Source organism: Myotis yumanensis, unplaced genomic scaffold (genome assembly GCF_028538775.1).
Source record: "Myotis yumanensis isolate MYYU_CA2020_CCGP unplaced genomic scaffold, mMyoYum1.0.hap1 SCAF_1, whole genome shotgun sequence".
Taxonomy (NCBI): Eukaryota; Metazoa; Chordata; class Mammalia; order Chiroptera; family Vespertilionidae; genus Myotis; species Myotis yumanensis.
In genome coordinates, this window is record NW_027223752.1 from 125795 (window position 1) to 138919 (window position 13125).

General features: G+C 65.8%; 1 protein-coding gene across 2 annotated transcripts; it reads right to left on the reverse strand.

The window, feature by feature from the left end:
• Window positions 1-2751: 2751 nt before the first annotated feature.
• On the reverse strand, window positions 2752-12910 carry EXOC3L4 (exocyst complex component 3 like 4). Of its 2 annotated transcripts, none has more exons than XM_070411516.1 (12): window positions 12883-12910; window positions 11281-11714; window positions 9797-10451; window positions 8815-8926; window positions 8412-8534; window positions 7979-8079; window positions 7650-7730; window positions 6139-6253; window positions 5104-5223; window positions 4847-4999; window positions 4268-4389; window positions 2752-3246 (listed from the first exon to the last, which is right to left on the reverse strand). In XM_070411516.1, exons 2-12 carry the CDS (start codon window positions 11696-11698, stop codon window positions 3066-3068), a joined length of 2181 nt encoding a protein of 726 aa, XP_070267617.1. In that variant the 5' UTR covers window positions 11699-11714; window positions 12883-12910; the 3' UTR covers window positions 2752-3065. The 2 variants fall into 2 exon arrangements, with proteins under 2 accessions (XP_070267617.1, XP_070267623.1); XM_070411522.1 differs by lacking the exon at window positions 12883-12910 and adding an exon at window positions 12196-12234.
• Window positions 12911-13125: the final 215 nt, after the last annotated feature.

Consider the following 13125-nt stretch of genomic DNA (forward strand, 5'->3'; position numbering starts at 1 on the left):
GGCTTTTCTCACAGCCCCGGCTTCATTCCCAAGGTTGAAGCCCGGTCTAATTAGCATATTAGCTCTTATTATTATAGGTTTTGTCCTTTAGTAAAGCAAACATACATATCAAAGGTAAGGTTGGTAAACAGTAAAAGATGATCAGGTTAGGGGATTGCCCTGAGACATTCAGCCAACATTGTCTCCACAGAACAATCGGTGCACAGCCTTTAGCCCTTGCTAAAAGCCCCAAGGTCCATGAGCCCTCTGAAGGACTTCTTGCATAATTATGAAAGAAGTCTTAGCCTCCAGCACTCCTGGACAGCGGTGAGGGGCCCTTCAAGGGGGGCTGTCCCGGTGTATAGGTGAGGTGCAGGGCCAGGCAGGAAGGGGCCTGCAGCCATGGGGCAGGGTTCAGGCCTAGCTCTGCGCTTTCCAGCCACGAGACTGTAGGCCAGGTCCTTGCCTCTCTGTGCCTCAGTTCTTCCAGCTGTGAAATGGGGCGCTGTCTGTGACTCCCAGGCTGGGGAGGGTGATGTAAATGCCAGCCATAAGCCAGGCCCCTATGACTGCATGTTCCCAGGGGCATGGCCAGGCCGTGGTCTGCAAGAAAAGCTGGGGAGACCCTGGTGCAAGGCTGGGGGGAACTCCGAGTGGCACAAAGCCGGAGGTGCGTGGGGCAGCGTGTGGGAGGCCCCAGGAGGACTGAGCAGCCTCCTCGCGGCGCGGGGAGCACTGAGGCGGAGACCACGCTGTCTCCCTGAGCTTCCAGGTTCAGAGACAGGAAGTCAGAGTTTCCTGGCAGGAACTCCATGCCCGGGCAGGCCTGGTGCGTGTTCCTGTGAGCCCAGCCGCGTCTGGGGCCTGGAGTCAGCTTCCCAAGGCCGAGTGGGGATGAGCCGCTCCTAACGGTGCAGTCGGGGAGGCTGGGAGCCACAGGGCTGGCTGAGGTGGGGACACCCTGCCTGCTGCAGGCCCAGGGCTCTGGCCATTGGTCATTCTGCCCCAGGGGTGGGTGGGGGCTGTGCCCAGGACCCTGCCACCCTCCCTGTCACCAGGTCCCATGAGGCCCTGCAGAGAGGAGAGCTCAGAGAACCTGGCTCCGTGGGCTAGGGCCTGGCTCCAGAGCTGCTTCCGGCCATGCTGGCCAAGCTGTCTGGCCAATAAGGAAGTGTGTGTGTGCGTGTGTCCCTGGAATGTGCCGGCCCTGGTCCACACCCGAGGATGGAGGGACCGTGCCCCGTGTCTGCGGTCCTCCTGAGGCAGGACAGCCTGGGAGCCCGCCGTGCCCCTCCAGCTGGAGTCCCGGCTGCGTCCCCTCCAGCGGGTCCCTGGTCCTGCCTCTACCTGGCACTCTCCTCCTGGCAGCGCCCTCTCCTCCCTCTGCTGGTCTTCCCCCAGTGCCCACGTTCCCGGGCTCCTCCATGGACAGGGCTGTCCTGTCCACCCGAGCTGAGGGGCCTGGAGTCGGAGCCTGCTCCGTGAAGTCTGGGGGCTCCAGCCCAGGCCCCCCTGGAGGGCATGAGGAGGTGCAGAGGGCAGCCTGCAGCCCAAGCGCAGTCCTGGGGTGAGCCCAGCCTGGGCTCGCACCCTCTGTGGCCCCCTCCCCGTGGCTGAGCATCCCAGCCACCTGGTGCGAGGCAGGGCCAGCTCACGCTCTGCTGGCCGCCCCCCCTCACCCCCCAGGATTGCTGGTCAGTGGCAGTTCTCAAACATTCCCTGCCACACCCCCAACCTGGAACCTGAGAACTCCAACCTGTCCTCTTCCTCATTCCACCCCCACCCACCCCGCCCCACCTGATTCCCACCAGGGAAGTCTGGGCACTCACTCTTCCCCCACCTCTAGCCCCTGAGCACCCATGCGTGCCTGCTCCCACCCCTGGGGCCCCACCAGGACTCAGCCCTGGCTGTGCTGCAGCCCGGGGGAGGGAGCAGGACAGCCCTGCCTGGGCTCTGCTCAGTGCGGTCGCCAGTGCAGGGAGGTGGGCCCGGAGGGTCTGGAGACACACGGCCCCTGCCCCTGAGTGCCAGCCCTGCTGCCTTTCAGGACCCTCGCCCTGTGCTTGGGAGACAGCTTCCTGGGGCTCCAAGGGGCCTGGCTCCAGAGGGATAAACTGAGGCCTGGCCGGGAAGTCCTGGCCCCCCTGCAGCCACCTGCTCCCTCGAGCTGCCATGGTCAGGGCCAGGCCGAGAGGCAGTGGGGCCTTCTGTGCTGGGGGGAGCGGGGAGGCCTCTGCCTGCTTCCGTGACTCCGGTCAACTCCCTCACCTCACACCCAGGTTCCCGCTAAGCTGAGGTTGCCAATGCAAATGAGGTTCCCAGCAGCCTCGCCCGAAGCTGGAGCCAAATTTCGGTGCCAGCTTTCGGTGAGACGATGGGGTGGGGAGGAGGCAGGTGCCCAGTGGAGGGATCTCCTTTCAGCCCCCCTCTGAGCCCAGGCCTATGGGGTCAGCCCCCACACACCCGAGGGTTTCACTTGCCTGGCAGGAGCCCCTCAGCCTGAAGTCCCTCATGTCTAACCCAATCCCTGATGCTACACAACAAACCTTGGCGGTTCCTTGTCTCCCAGGCCCCCCGCTGAGCGGGGCTCCCGGCACCTGAGACAGCGAACCCCGAATTCCAGGGCGGGAGTCTGTTTTGCTCGGCAGCCACAGGTGTGGGCCTTCCCAGCTCTGGGCCTGCCTCCGGCCCCGCATCCACTAAATGGGGCCACAGAACCTTCCCTGGCACATGGGGCCCCAGGCCTCCTGCTCCCAGCCATCTTGGCCTGCCTTTCTGAGGGGAGCACCGCTGCAGTTCACGTTTATTTTTTAAAACTCTGTGTCTCACGCTCAGACTGGGGTGGTGCCGACACCATGGACGGGAGCCCCTGCCCCACACTCCCCAGCAGATGCCTGAAATGCCTTCTGGCCCAGCGGCCACGCGTGGCTGAGGATGGAAGTTTCATGACTCTGGGCTGACATGGGGCAGGGCTGGGAGTGCCTCGCTGGACTCCTGGAGTGGGGCTCAGGCCTGGGGGACAGTGGCTGAGCCTCCGCCTCCTGCAGCGCCCCCTGAGGTCAGCTCTGCTCAGCCCGCCCGGAGCACTAGATACAGGTGATGAGCAAGTCCACTGAGGCGGGCACCTGGATCTCCTCAAAGAGCACGCGGCCCCCCGCGGTGTCGGCGCGGCCTGCGCTCAGCAGGTCCTGGGCGCGCTGCAGGAGGCGGTGGTTCCGCCGGCGGCCCAGGCGGCGCAGCGCCAGGATGGCCAGCACGTGCTCATGCCTGCAGAGACACGGACCCTCATTGCAGACCCAGCACCTCCAGGGACACCCCAGGCCCCGGGTGAGGGGGGTGAGGGGAACGGCTGCTGGGGCTGGTCTGAGAGAGGCGGGCGGGGCAGCGCTCCTGGAGGAGCTGGCTGGCTGGAGGGTCCGTCTGGTGGAGAGAAGGGGCCGCCAGCTGGGGAAACGCCTAGGCAGAGGCTCAGGAAACGCTAGGGTGGGGGTGGGGGCGGGGGCAAGGGAGGAGGATGCGTGTGTACAGGGTGGCGGGCCAGGGGCATCATTGGCCTGGGAAATGGGGGCCGTCCTGAGAGCACTGTGCAGGGAGCCCAGCCAGGCAGCAAGGGGAAAGGCCGGTGGAGGAGGGAGGTGGAGGAGGCCTCCTTAGTCACCCCTTCCTGGCCAGGGCACCCCGCCTCCAGGAGCCTGGGAGGGCAGGGCCACTGAGGGTAGGGGAACCCCACGGGGCCAGGAGGGGAGCCCCAGAGCGCTGAGGGGGGCCACTCTGAGTCTGTCAGAGAGACAGGGCGGGCGGGGCAGAAATGCTCCCCGGGTGGGGGCTCTGTGGGCTGCAGAAGGAGCTCCTGCACCTCCACCATCCCATCCCCAAGGCCATGAGCTGGGATTCCCATGGGTTGATGACTCACCCCTCTGCCCTTTCCCCCAAACAAAGCCTCTTTCCTCCTGGCAGGGCTTCCAGAGAGGGCTTTGTTCCCCAAAAGTTCCCCGCGGGGGGGGGGGGGGGGGGGGGGGGACATGTTTCCACCATCAGACACCGAGGAGGGACAGGACCGCTCAGATTCCAGGGGTCCCCCATCCCACCACAGGACGGAGTGAAAACCACAGAGAATAGATTATGAGGCAGGGGAACCCCCTTTTCCAGGCGCCCTCTCGCATAAGCTCGCATCACCCTCAGGCTCCTCACCTGCCCACCGACGGCCTCAGGGATGGGACCGTGGGAAGGCGAAGCCCCGCCCCAGGGCCCGCAGCCTGTGGGAGCCCGGGCAGCAGGGGGTACAGACCTGATGTCAGGGTAGCTCCCGATGAGCGCCTCCAGGTGCCGCTGGATATCGTCTTTGTAGGTTTCACCCAGGATGTCAGCTACGCACGGGATCGCCTGGTCCAGCCACCTGGCCTCCGAGCCCTGCGGAGGCAGGGAGCCGCGCCTGAGCCTGTGGGCTGGCCACCTCCCCGGGCCCCCTGCGGCCCTGCCTGCAGCCCCTGCGTAGTGCACCAGCGGCCTTCCCGCAGCCCCCACCGTGACCCTTCCTCGGGGCTCCGCCAGGTAGACCTGCACCTTACAGGATCTTCACACCTCTGCTCAGAGGGTAAACTGAGGCCCAGCCGGAAGTCCGGTCTGGAGTCAGACCAGCAGCCGGGTGAGGGGTGGCTGTGTCGGGAGGAGGCCCTCGGCTTCAAAGGCTGGAGGTCGGGGTGGAGGAAAGGCCTCCCACAGCCCCGTGCCGAGCCTCAGATGCAGTGGCGACCCTCGCTCTTGGAGCCCCACAAAATGTATGTGAATATATGCAAATGTATGCAAAGCGCCGCCCCGGCCCCGCCCCTCTCGCAGCCCCAGAAACCCGCGGAGGGGAGCCGCTCACCAGGCCCCGGAAGGTGTCCCCGATGGCCTGGGCGTCCAGGCCCATCTTCTGGGAGCTGGTCAGGCGCTCGGCGCCCCGGAACCGCTCGCGAGGCCTCAGCGCCTGGGCCAGGTACTCGCGGACCACGTAGCGGTGCGCCTCCTGCAGGGTCTCCTGGGCGGGACGGGTCAGGGTCAGGGTCAGGGTCAGGGTCAGGGTCAGGGTCCCGGGCCTGGCTTTGGGCAGGAACCCACCAGGGCCACGCTCCTCCCAAATACCTGCGCACGAGGTGGCGCCACGCGCTCCAGGTGGCCGGCGAAGGCCACCACCTTGTCCATGAGGGGCTGCAGCGTGTCCTGCGTCAGCCAGGCCTTGGTGCACAGGAGCCTGAAGAGCGGCTGGGCGAGGACGAGGGGGGCTCTTCCAACTGTGCCCGCCCAGCCACTGGGCCTCCCCTGGAGCCACGCGGGGCTCCTGACAGCCAGGCAGGGCGAGGCCGGTCTGTCCACAGGAAGAAACCCTGGGGGTCTCTCTGACCCCCTTCTCCGGGCGCAGGGTGCCCCGGGCCTCCCTACCGGTGATGCACGGGCTTTCCCAGGGACTCGGGTTTGGGTTGGAGCCTGCAGCCAGGTCTTGCTGGGTAAGGGGCCCGGTTTCTTTCTTTTTTATTTGCTTTTATTTTTATTTTTTTAAGTGATAACGTTTTTTAAAATATTTTTTTTATTGATTTCAGAGAAGAAGGGAGAGAGATAGAAACATCAATAATGAGAGAATCATTGATCTGCTGCCTCCTGCATGCCCCCTACTGGGGATGGAGCCTGCAACCCGGGCATGTGCCCCTGACCACAATCGAACCCAGGACCCTTCAGACTGCAGGCCAGCACTGAGCCAAATCGGCTAGGGCTCTTTTAAAATATATATATTTTATTGATTTCAGAGAGGAAGGAAAAGGGAGAAAGAGAGAAACATCAATGAGAGAGAATCATTGATCAGCTGCCTGCTCCAGGCCCCACACTGGGGATCAAGCCTGCAACCTGGGCATGTGCCCTGACCCGGAATCAAACTTTGACCTGGTTCTTAAGTCGATGCTCAACCACTGAGCCATGCTGGCCAGGCAGATCTGGTTTCTTGACCTGCAGTCTCCAGGAAGTGGAGACTGACCATCCCTGCCCAGCTGGAACCTTGTCTGGGTCACCTGCCCCACACCACCCCTGAAACTGCCCCTGGAGTAATGAATGCTGTGACTCGGGCCCCAGGGCCCAGGGGCACTCACTGGGTGTGGAAAGTAGGCAGAGAGGGCCCGTGCCACTCACCTGCACATTGTGCTGCAAACCCTGGAGCAGCCGCTTCTGGAAGATGCAGGTGGCAGCCACGAGGGGCTGCTCCAGCTCCGTGAAGGCTCCTGGGAACCTGGCCAGTAGGTTGGTCCTGGGGAGGGGCCAGGACAGGTTACAAAGTAGCAAGGGTGCGGGACAAGGCCCGGCATGCAGTCATGCGGGCTAGGTGTGCGGGCTAGGTGCCATGCAACTTCACTCCCTTCGACTGGAGAGGGCCTAGGCCACACAGGTAGTAACCCTGGGAGCAGAGCCAAGTGAGGGGACAGCACCAAAGCCCCAGGAGCCAGTCATGGAAGCGCAGGTCAGGGGCACGGGGGTGGCCCCATTGCACGCAGAGCTCCCCTGCGGCAGCTCTAGGCCAACCCACCATCCCTCCGGGAGAGTGCAGCCCAGCCCAGCCTGGCCCAGGGGCCCTTCTTGGAGCCTCGTGACCGCCTCCCTGCAGGTGCCAATGCCCATTTCAGTGTGGAGGCAATTGAGGGCCAGGCTATGCCCAGGCCCCAGGACAGGGACACAGAAGGGCGGGCTAACATGCCATCAGGGGCTGGGCCAGGGGCTACCTGCCCACCAAGGTGCAGAGGATGTTCCCTGGGGCCGCCCGGACAAGCCGGACCCAGATTAGAGACAAGAGAGTGGTCTCATTGTGGTCTTGCTTTGGATTCAGACAGGCCTGGTTCCGAGTCCGGCTGCAGCACATACTGGCTGCAGACGATAGACAAGCGACATTTCTTTTCTAAGCCTCTCCTTTCCATCCGTACATGGGGACGCCACCCTCGGGATGAAAGGCACCAGGTGGGTAAAGCCCTGGCACATCACAAGGGTTCCTGAAGCCACTATGCACGGGCCCTGGAGTGCACTGAGTCCCAGGGAGCAGTGGTCTGACCTCCCCGGGGCAGGTCAGGAAAGGAGGCGCAGAAAGCGGAAGTGACTCATCTCAAGGCCCACAGCCGGGAAGTGGTGGGGCCAGGTTCTGAACCCGGGGCGGCTCAGCGTCTGCGTCCACCGTTGCTGGCTGCCCTGCAGCCGCTGGTGCCTCCACAACGGAGCACACTGAGCCTTGGCCTAGGGTTGGAGGCACAGAATGGGGCAGCACTGCCAGCCCAGAAGGAGGGCCTCTGGCTTCTGGGGGCAGAGGGACCCAGGCCCCACTCCCAGCACAGACCCGCTTCCCAGAAAAGGGCGTGTTCTAAAGAGAACGAAGGCTGCTGGGATGCAGGGAGGAAAGCAATGGAGCCCACATTGGCAGGATGTGGACCGAATTGGCAACAGAGACCGGCGGCTGGAACTGCTCAGCCTCTGCTCAGCCTTGGAACTCTCTGCATCTCTTCCCGGAACTCGGCCCCGCGGTGCCCAGGCGGCCTCCCGGGAATTCCCCCTTTTGCAAATTTGTCTCCTTTGCGTGCGCCTTCAGTGCCCCGATTTCCAGAGCTCGCGCGCCCCCTGCTGACCGTGCTGGGCACCGCGCCCAGGAGGAGCGGGAGACCCACCTGAGCTCCTCGCAGGCGTTGATGTAGGCGCCCAGGTGCGGCTCGCTCACCGCCTCCGACTCCAGAAAAGTCTTTTCAAACCTGTGGGCGGGGTACGCAGAGGCCTTGGGGAGCCTTCCTGGCCGCACTAAGACCCGGGTCCTCCCTCCCTTCAGAGCCACCATCCCCTGGAGTCCCATCCAAGCTTCGGGCCTTGGGATGAGGCTCCTCCCTCCCACGTGTCCGGACCTCCCACTCTGAGCAAACAGGATGGGCTCTCCCCCGGGGAGACACCATCCACACCGGCCTGGCCACTACCCCCACCCGCCCTGGCCGAGGACGGCCCGCACCTGGGCAGGAAGAGGCCAAGCGCCCGCGCGGAGATCCGCAAGGTGGTGGCCTCCAGCTCCGCGGAGATGGCCCCCGCCGCCTTCACGTGCTCTGCCACCAGCTAGGAGCGAGGCCACGCGCTGAGCCCGCCTCTGAGCCCTGGACCCCCAGGCCCCAGCTAGTGGCTCCAGCCCGCCCTGCTGTCTCACATCTGGGCTCCAGCTTCCAGCCGCCTCACGTGGAGGCCAACCCTCCCAACGCCCCACACCCACGGCCAACTGGGAGCTGTGGCCTGGCGTTCCCTGCCTGGCCATGCGACCAGGGGACCCCATCCCGCCCCACGTGGGCCTTCAAGCTCTCGTCTGAGTGGGGTAGGGGGGTGCTGGATTTTATAGCTTTGGGTGTCCCTACTTCCAAACACAGGTCCCCTCCTCAGCCCCTCCCGGGCCGCACCATGTGGACGTCGATGGACAGCGACGAGTGGTACCGGCCTTGCAGCACCTCTGGGTCCACGGCGGCTGCCCAGCGGCTCTGCTCCAACTGCAGGATGCTCTCGAAGCAGCTGGCGATCTTGGTCTGGGGGGGGGGGGGGGGTGGGAGGGAGAGCGGGGAGAGGGCGCGGTGAGACCCTGCCGGAAGGAGATCGGGTGTCCCCTACTTCAGGAGCCGCACCGCACGTCCTTGGGGACAAGGGCCACCTCGCCAGGGCTCAGGCCGCGGGGAGCCTTGGATTGCTACCCTGGGCCGCCGGGCGCTGAGCGTACGCCGACCCCTGCTGTCTAGCCACGCCCCCATAGCCTAGCCCCGCCCTTGCCGTCTAGCCCCGCCCCTGACGTCTAGCCACGCCCCTCCTCACCTCTAGGAAGCTGGTGTAATCACTCTCCAGTTGGGCCCACACTTCTGGGGCCAGGAGGGGGGGCAGCGGCTCCGTGGACAGAGTCAGGTCCGGGGCGCCCAGAAAATCAGGACTAGAAGGCAGGAGGGGGTGATGAGGCAGCGGCTGCCCCCCACCCCACGCCCCTCTGGCCGGGCTCAAAGGGTAACACAATCACCACCATCAACGCAGGGCCCCAAACCTGAGTCTCCAATCACACATTCCACCCCGCCCTCCAACCCCACCTCACCCCCAAGCTTCTCCCCGCCGGGCTTCCTGGCACCGGCCCAATCAGCTGTGTGCGCACAGAATGTATAGGAACGGCTTCCACATGGACCTTGGCCAGGCTGCCTCGGAAGTGACCTCTACCCTCATGGTCGGAGTACACCCCCAACGGAGCTCTAAGCGCCCCAGTGCCACGCAGCTCAGGCACCTGTTGCTATCCAGCCCACCCCAGGGAAGCCCAGAGAGGGGCGAGTGTCTCTCCGAGAACCCGTACTGCGCCCAGGACCCTCCTCCCACGCGCTCTCCCGCTGTGGGCTGCGGGCGCTCAGCGCAGAGGCGACCCGCCCATCACACTGCAGGGCCCGGGGTGGTCGGCCTGTGCCTGCTCCTCGGGGGCATCCAAAGGAGAGCGTGCGTGCGGGTAACAGCCCACCCACTCCGAGCAGTGTGAGCCCGCGGTTGTGTGCCGCCTGGAGGGTGCCCTTCTCTAAGTCACTTACTAGTAGAGGCGCCCTGGGGACCAGCAGAGGCCCTCTGGCGGGGTTCCCTGCCCTGGTAGGAGTCCCCCTGACGCTCTCCAGTTTCGGGAGCCGGCGCCTGGGTGGCCCCTTGTGAGCACCCCACGGCCTAGAACCGCAGGAAAGGATGCCAGAGGCCTGCGGGACTCTCACCAGCCCTCGCCCAGGAAGGAAAGGGAGGGGGAAGGGGCCCGCCCCTCTGTGCCGCCCGGGACCCTCACCTGCCGTAGACATTGGCGGCCCAGTCCAGCAGGATGTAGAGCTGCTCGCAGCCGCGCGCGTCCCGCGCAAGCTCCTGGAGGCGCTGGGCCACAGCGCCGTGGTAGGCGCGCAGGTAGGTCTCCCAGGCCGGGAAGCCGGCGGCCGCGTACGCGGGCTGCACCTCCAGCCGCACTTTCTGCAGGTCGCGGCGAACCAGGCCGCCCAGCTCGGCCAGCAGGCGCGCCAGGCCCGAGGCCCCCTCCGCGGCCTCCCCGGCGGCCTCCCCGGCGCCCGCCCGCTGCACGCGCTCCTGCGCGCTCCGCCGCACCTCGTCCTCCCAGTGCTGGCGCCAGCGGCGCGGCGTGCGCAGGAAGTCGCCGTCGGCGGGGGGTCCTGGGTGCGCCTCCTCTTCGGCGCGCACGACGCGGGCCAGCTCGGCCAGCGCGTCCGCAGCCACGCCGTCGGGACCCAGCGTTTCGCGCACGATGGCGCGGATCTCCGCGGCCAGCGCGTCGTAATGCAGGCACACGTCCATGGCCCGCCGCGCGAAGCCCGTGGGGTCCCGCTCGAAGGTGTGCGACGCTTTCTCGGCCACCAGCCGCGTCTCCAGGCGCTGCAGCTGTTCAAAGGCCGCCAGCAGCTGCCACTCGGTGATGAGATCCGCCACGGACTTGCCTTTTCGCCAGGAGGCAGGAGAGGGGCAGTGAGGGGACCCCGTGAGCCTATAGCCCCCAGTCTGACCCGGGAGCGGCGCTGCCTGGCCCCAGAGCTCGGCTGAAGGCCGCTCCGGGAGCAACATCCCCAACTGCCGGAACCCCCTGAATCACGTTTGAAGAGGCAGAACCCCAGGCCCAAGCCTGGCTGCAGACAGCATGTGGATCAGCCCCTGCCCCCCACCCCCCTGCGCCGCCCCCCACCTCTGCTGGGCCATCCCAGCTCTGCTGAGCCCTACCTGGGCCTCAAGTGCAGCCCCTCCTTGCAGGTCCAGGAGTCAGACTGCAATGCCCAGGCTGCTGTCCCGTGTCCAGCTGGAGCACTTTGTGCTGCTCCTGCTCAGGGCCAGCCCCCTGCTCTGGGAGCCTCTACTTCCCCCTGTGCCCTCCTTCAGGGCACAGCACCTGTGTGTCCTCTCCTGGGCTGCCCCGGCCACCCCTCCAGGCCGCCATGGCTCCCTGCAAGCTCTGTGACCCGTGACCTAAGAGGGCAGCGCCTTGCCCATCACTAGTTCGGCCAGGAGCCAGGGAGGCTGGAAGAGGCCAGGGCTCTGGAGCCGCAAGTCTGGATTCCAGTGCCATTTCTCCCGTCCCAGCTGTGAGGCGTGAGAGTCACTTCATCTCTCTGAGCCTCCCTCTCCTGCACCCACAGGAAATGCCAGAGGAATTTAAAATGCAACTGTGCGGGGGCAGGGGTGGGGGGGCTGGGGAGAGCCTGGCCGGCCCGGGCTGCTGTCCGCCCTCTAGCCTCAGTTTCCCCCCCGGCTTAGTGCTGTTGGTGCCGCCCTCACCTGCCTCAGACTCCAGCTCCTCCGGCTCCTCCCTGGGGGATGCCTGCTGGCGGACGCCGTCAATGGCCCTGGAGGGCTCCTCGGGGCCGGGGCCTGCCCCTGGCACAGCAGTGGCCTGGCCCTGGTCCACGGCCGGCCTGTGGTCCTTGGAGCGTCGCAGGGACCGGAACAGGAAGCGGGAGCTGCGGCGGAGCAGGCCTGGGTCCTCCTCCGAGGCCCGGCCCGTGGCCCGCTGGCTCACCCGGGAAAAAGCCCGCTGGAAGGTGCCCAGGCCTGGCATCAAGGCCTCGCGCTGGGTGCTGGGCCCTTCCCCGCTGCTTGCCCGCCGAGTGCCCGGCACTGGGGTCGGTGGCTCCCCGGGCTCCTTGTGGCTGTGCAGCTCCAGCCCAGCGGCCACTGTTCGAGGTGTGGTCTGCATGGCAGCAGCAGGAGGGCTGGGGACGAAGAAGAAGCACAGGAGGCCTGAGGGTGCCCAGCCATGGGGAGTGGGACAGAAGCGCGTGAGCGCCTGGTGGGGCCTGGCGGGGGCCCAGTCGCGTGGTCAGGGAAGCTTCCCCCAGGAGGAGAGTCCTGGGCTGTCACAATGGCGTGTCACCAGGCAGCTCTCAGGCCAGTGCTGCCTGTGCCAGGCTGCAGCCAGCGCGGAGAGGTAGACAGCCACTTCCTCCAGGCAGCCCCCCTGACACCCCTTCCAGGGGTCTCCCCCAGGTGCCCATCCTCATCGCTCTGCCAAGCCAGACCCTCCAGCAGAGGTGGAGAGGGGAAATGGGCAGGCAGTTCCTGGGGCCCAGCCCGAGCCACGGTCCCCTGGGCTGGACTCAGCAACCACATCCAGGACTTCCTAGACCTCAGGTCCTCGGGCCTAAAATGCCAGCCACCACCACAGCGTTCGCCGCCCCCCAGGCCTCAGCTCACCCCCATTCGGCCTGTCAGGCCTAACTGCTCTGCTCAAGGGGCACTCAGACTCCCTTGGGAGCCCCCCTTCCTAGGGGGAGTCGGAACCAGAGGGAGGAGGGGTCAGTTTGCGGGCATTGGAGGAGGCAGCTTATCGGGGACTTGCAGCCAGCCGGGGAGATGGTGGGAGGGGCCCTGGTCTATATTTAACTAGGAACTGGGGGTGCCCGAGGCAGTTTCTCACCCATTACATCTGCCCCCATAGCAGGTGAGGGAAGGGGCCCTAGGTTCTGGGGGTGCAGATCAGAAGCTGGCCCTGCCCACCCAGAGCTTGGGTTGCCCTCACCCAGGCCCCCCAGGCTCTGGCACATTCCCTTTCAGCCAGCATGGCTGTGGTTGGCTTTCGGGCTTTAGGTGAAGCTCTGGGTGGGAGAGGAGAGAGCCTTTTCTGCCAGTTGGACAGCTGAACAGGAGGTCCTAGCAGGGGTGTGTGGAGGGTTTAGCCTCAGAGAAACTGGGGCAAAGGAAGGGCAGGATGTGCTGAAGTCACTGACCAAGAGGCTGAGCCCCAGCTCATTCCCAGCTCCCACCCCCCACAAAGGCCAGCTGAGGGCCAGCACCCGGTCCTTGGGCATCTTGGACATCGGGCAGGAACAGCCTCTCCCCAGGCCCTCACCCACCCCCGTCCAGGGGCCAGCAGAGACCTACCTTCCTCTCCTTGCAGAGGCTGCGGGCAGCTGGCAGGAGGCCCTGCTGAGGGAGGGGCGGGCCAGGTGATTGATGGTGCCTTGTCAGCCCCGCCCCGGCCACAGGTCACCGTCCTTCTGGTGCCAGAGCTCAGCGACCCTGCCTTGACTCAGACCCACCCACACAGGCAGGGAGCATCGCCACAGGAGCCGGGTCCCCTGCTCTCCCCACTCCCTGGCGCCCCAGCAGGGGCAGGCGTGGCGG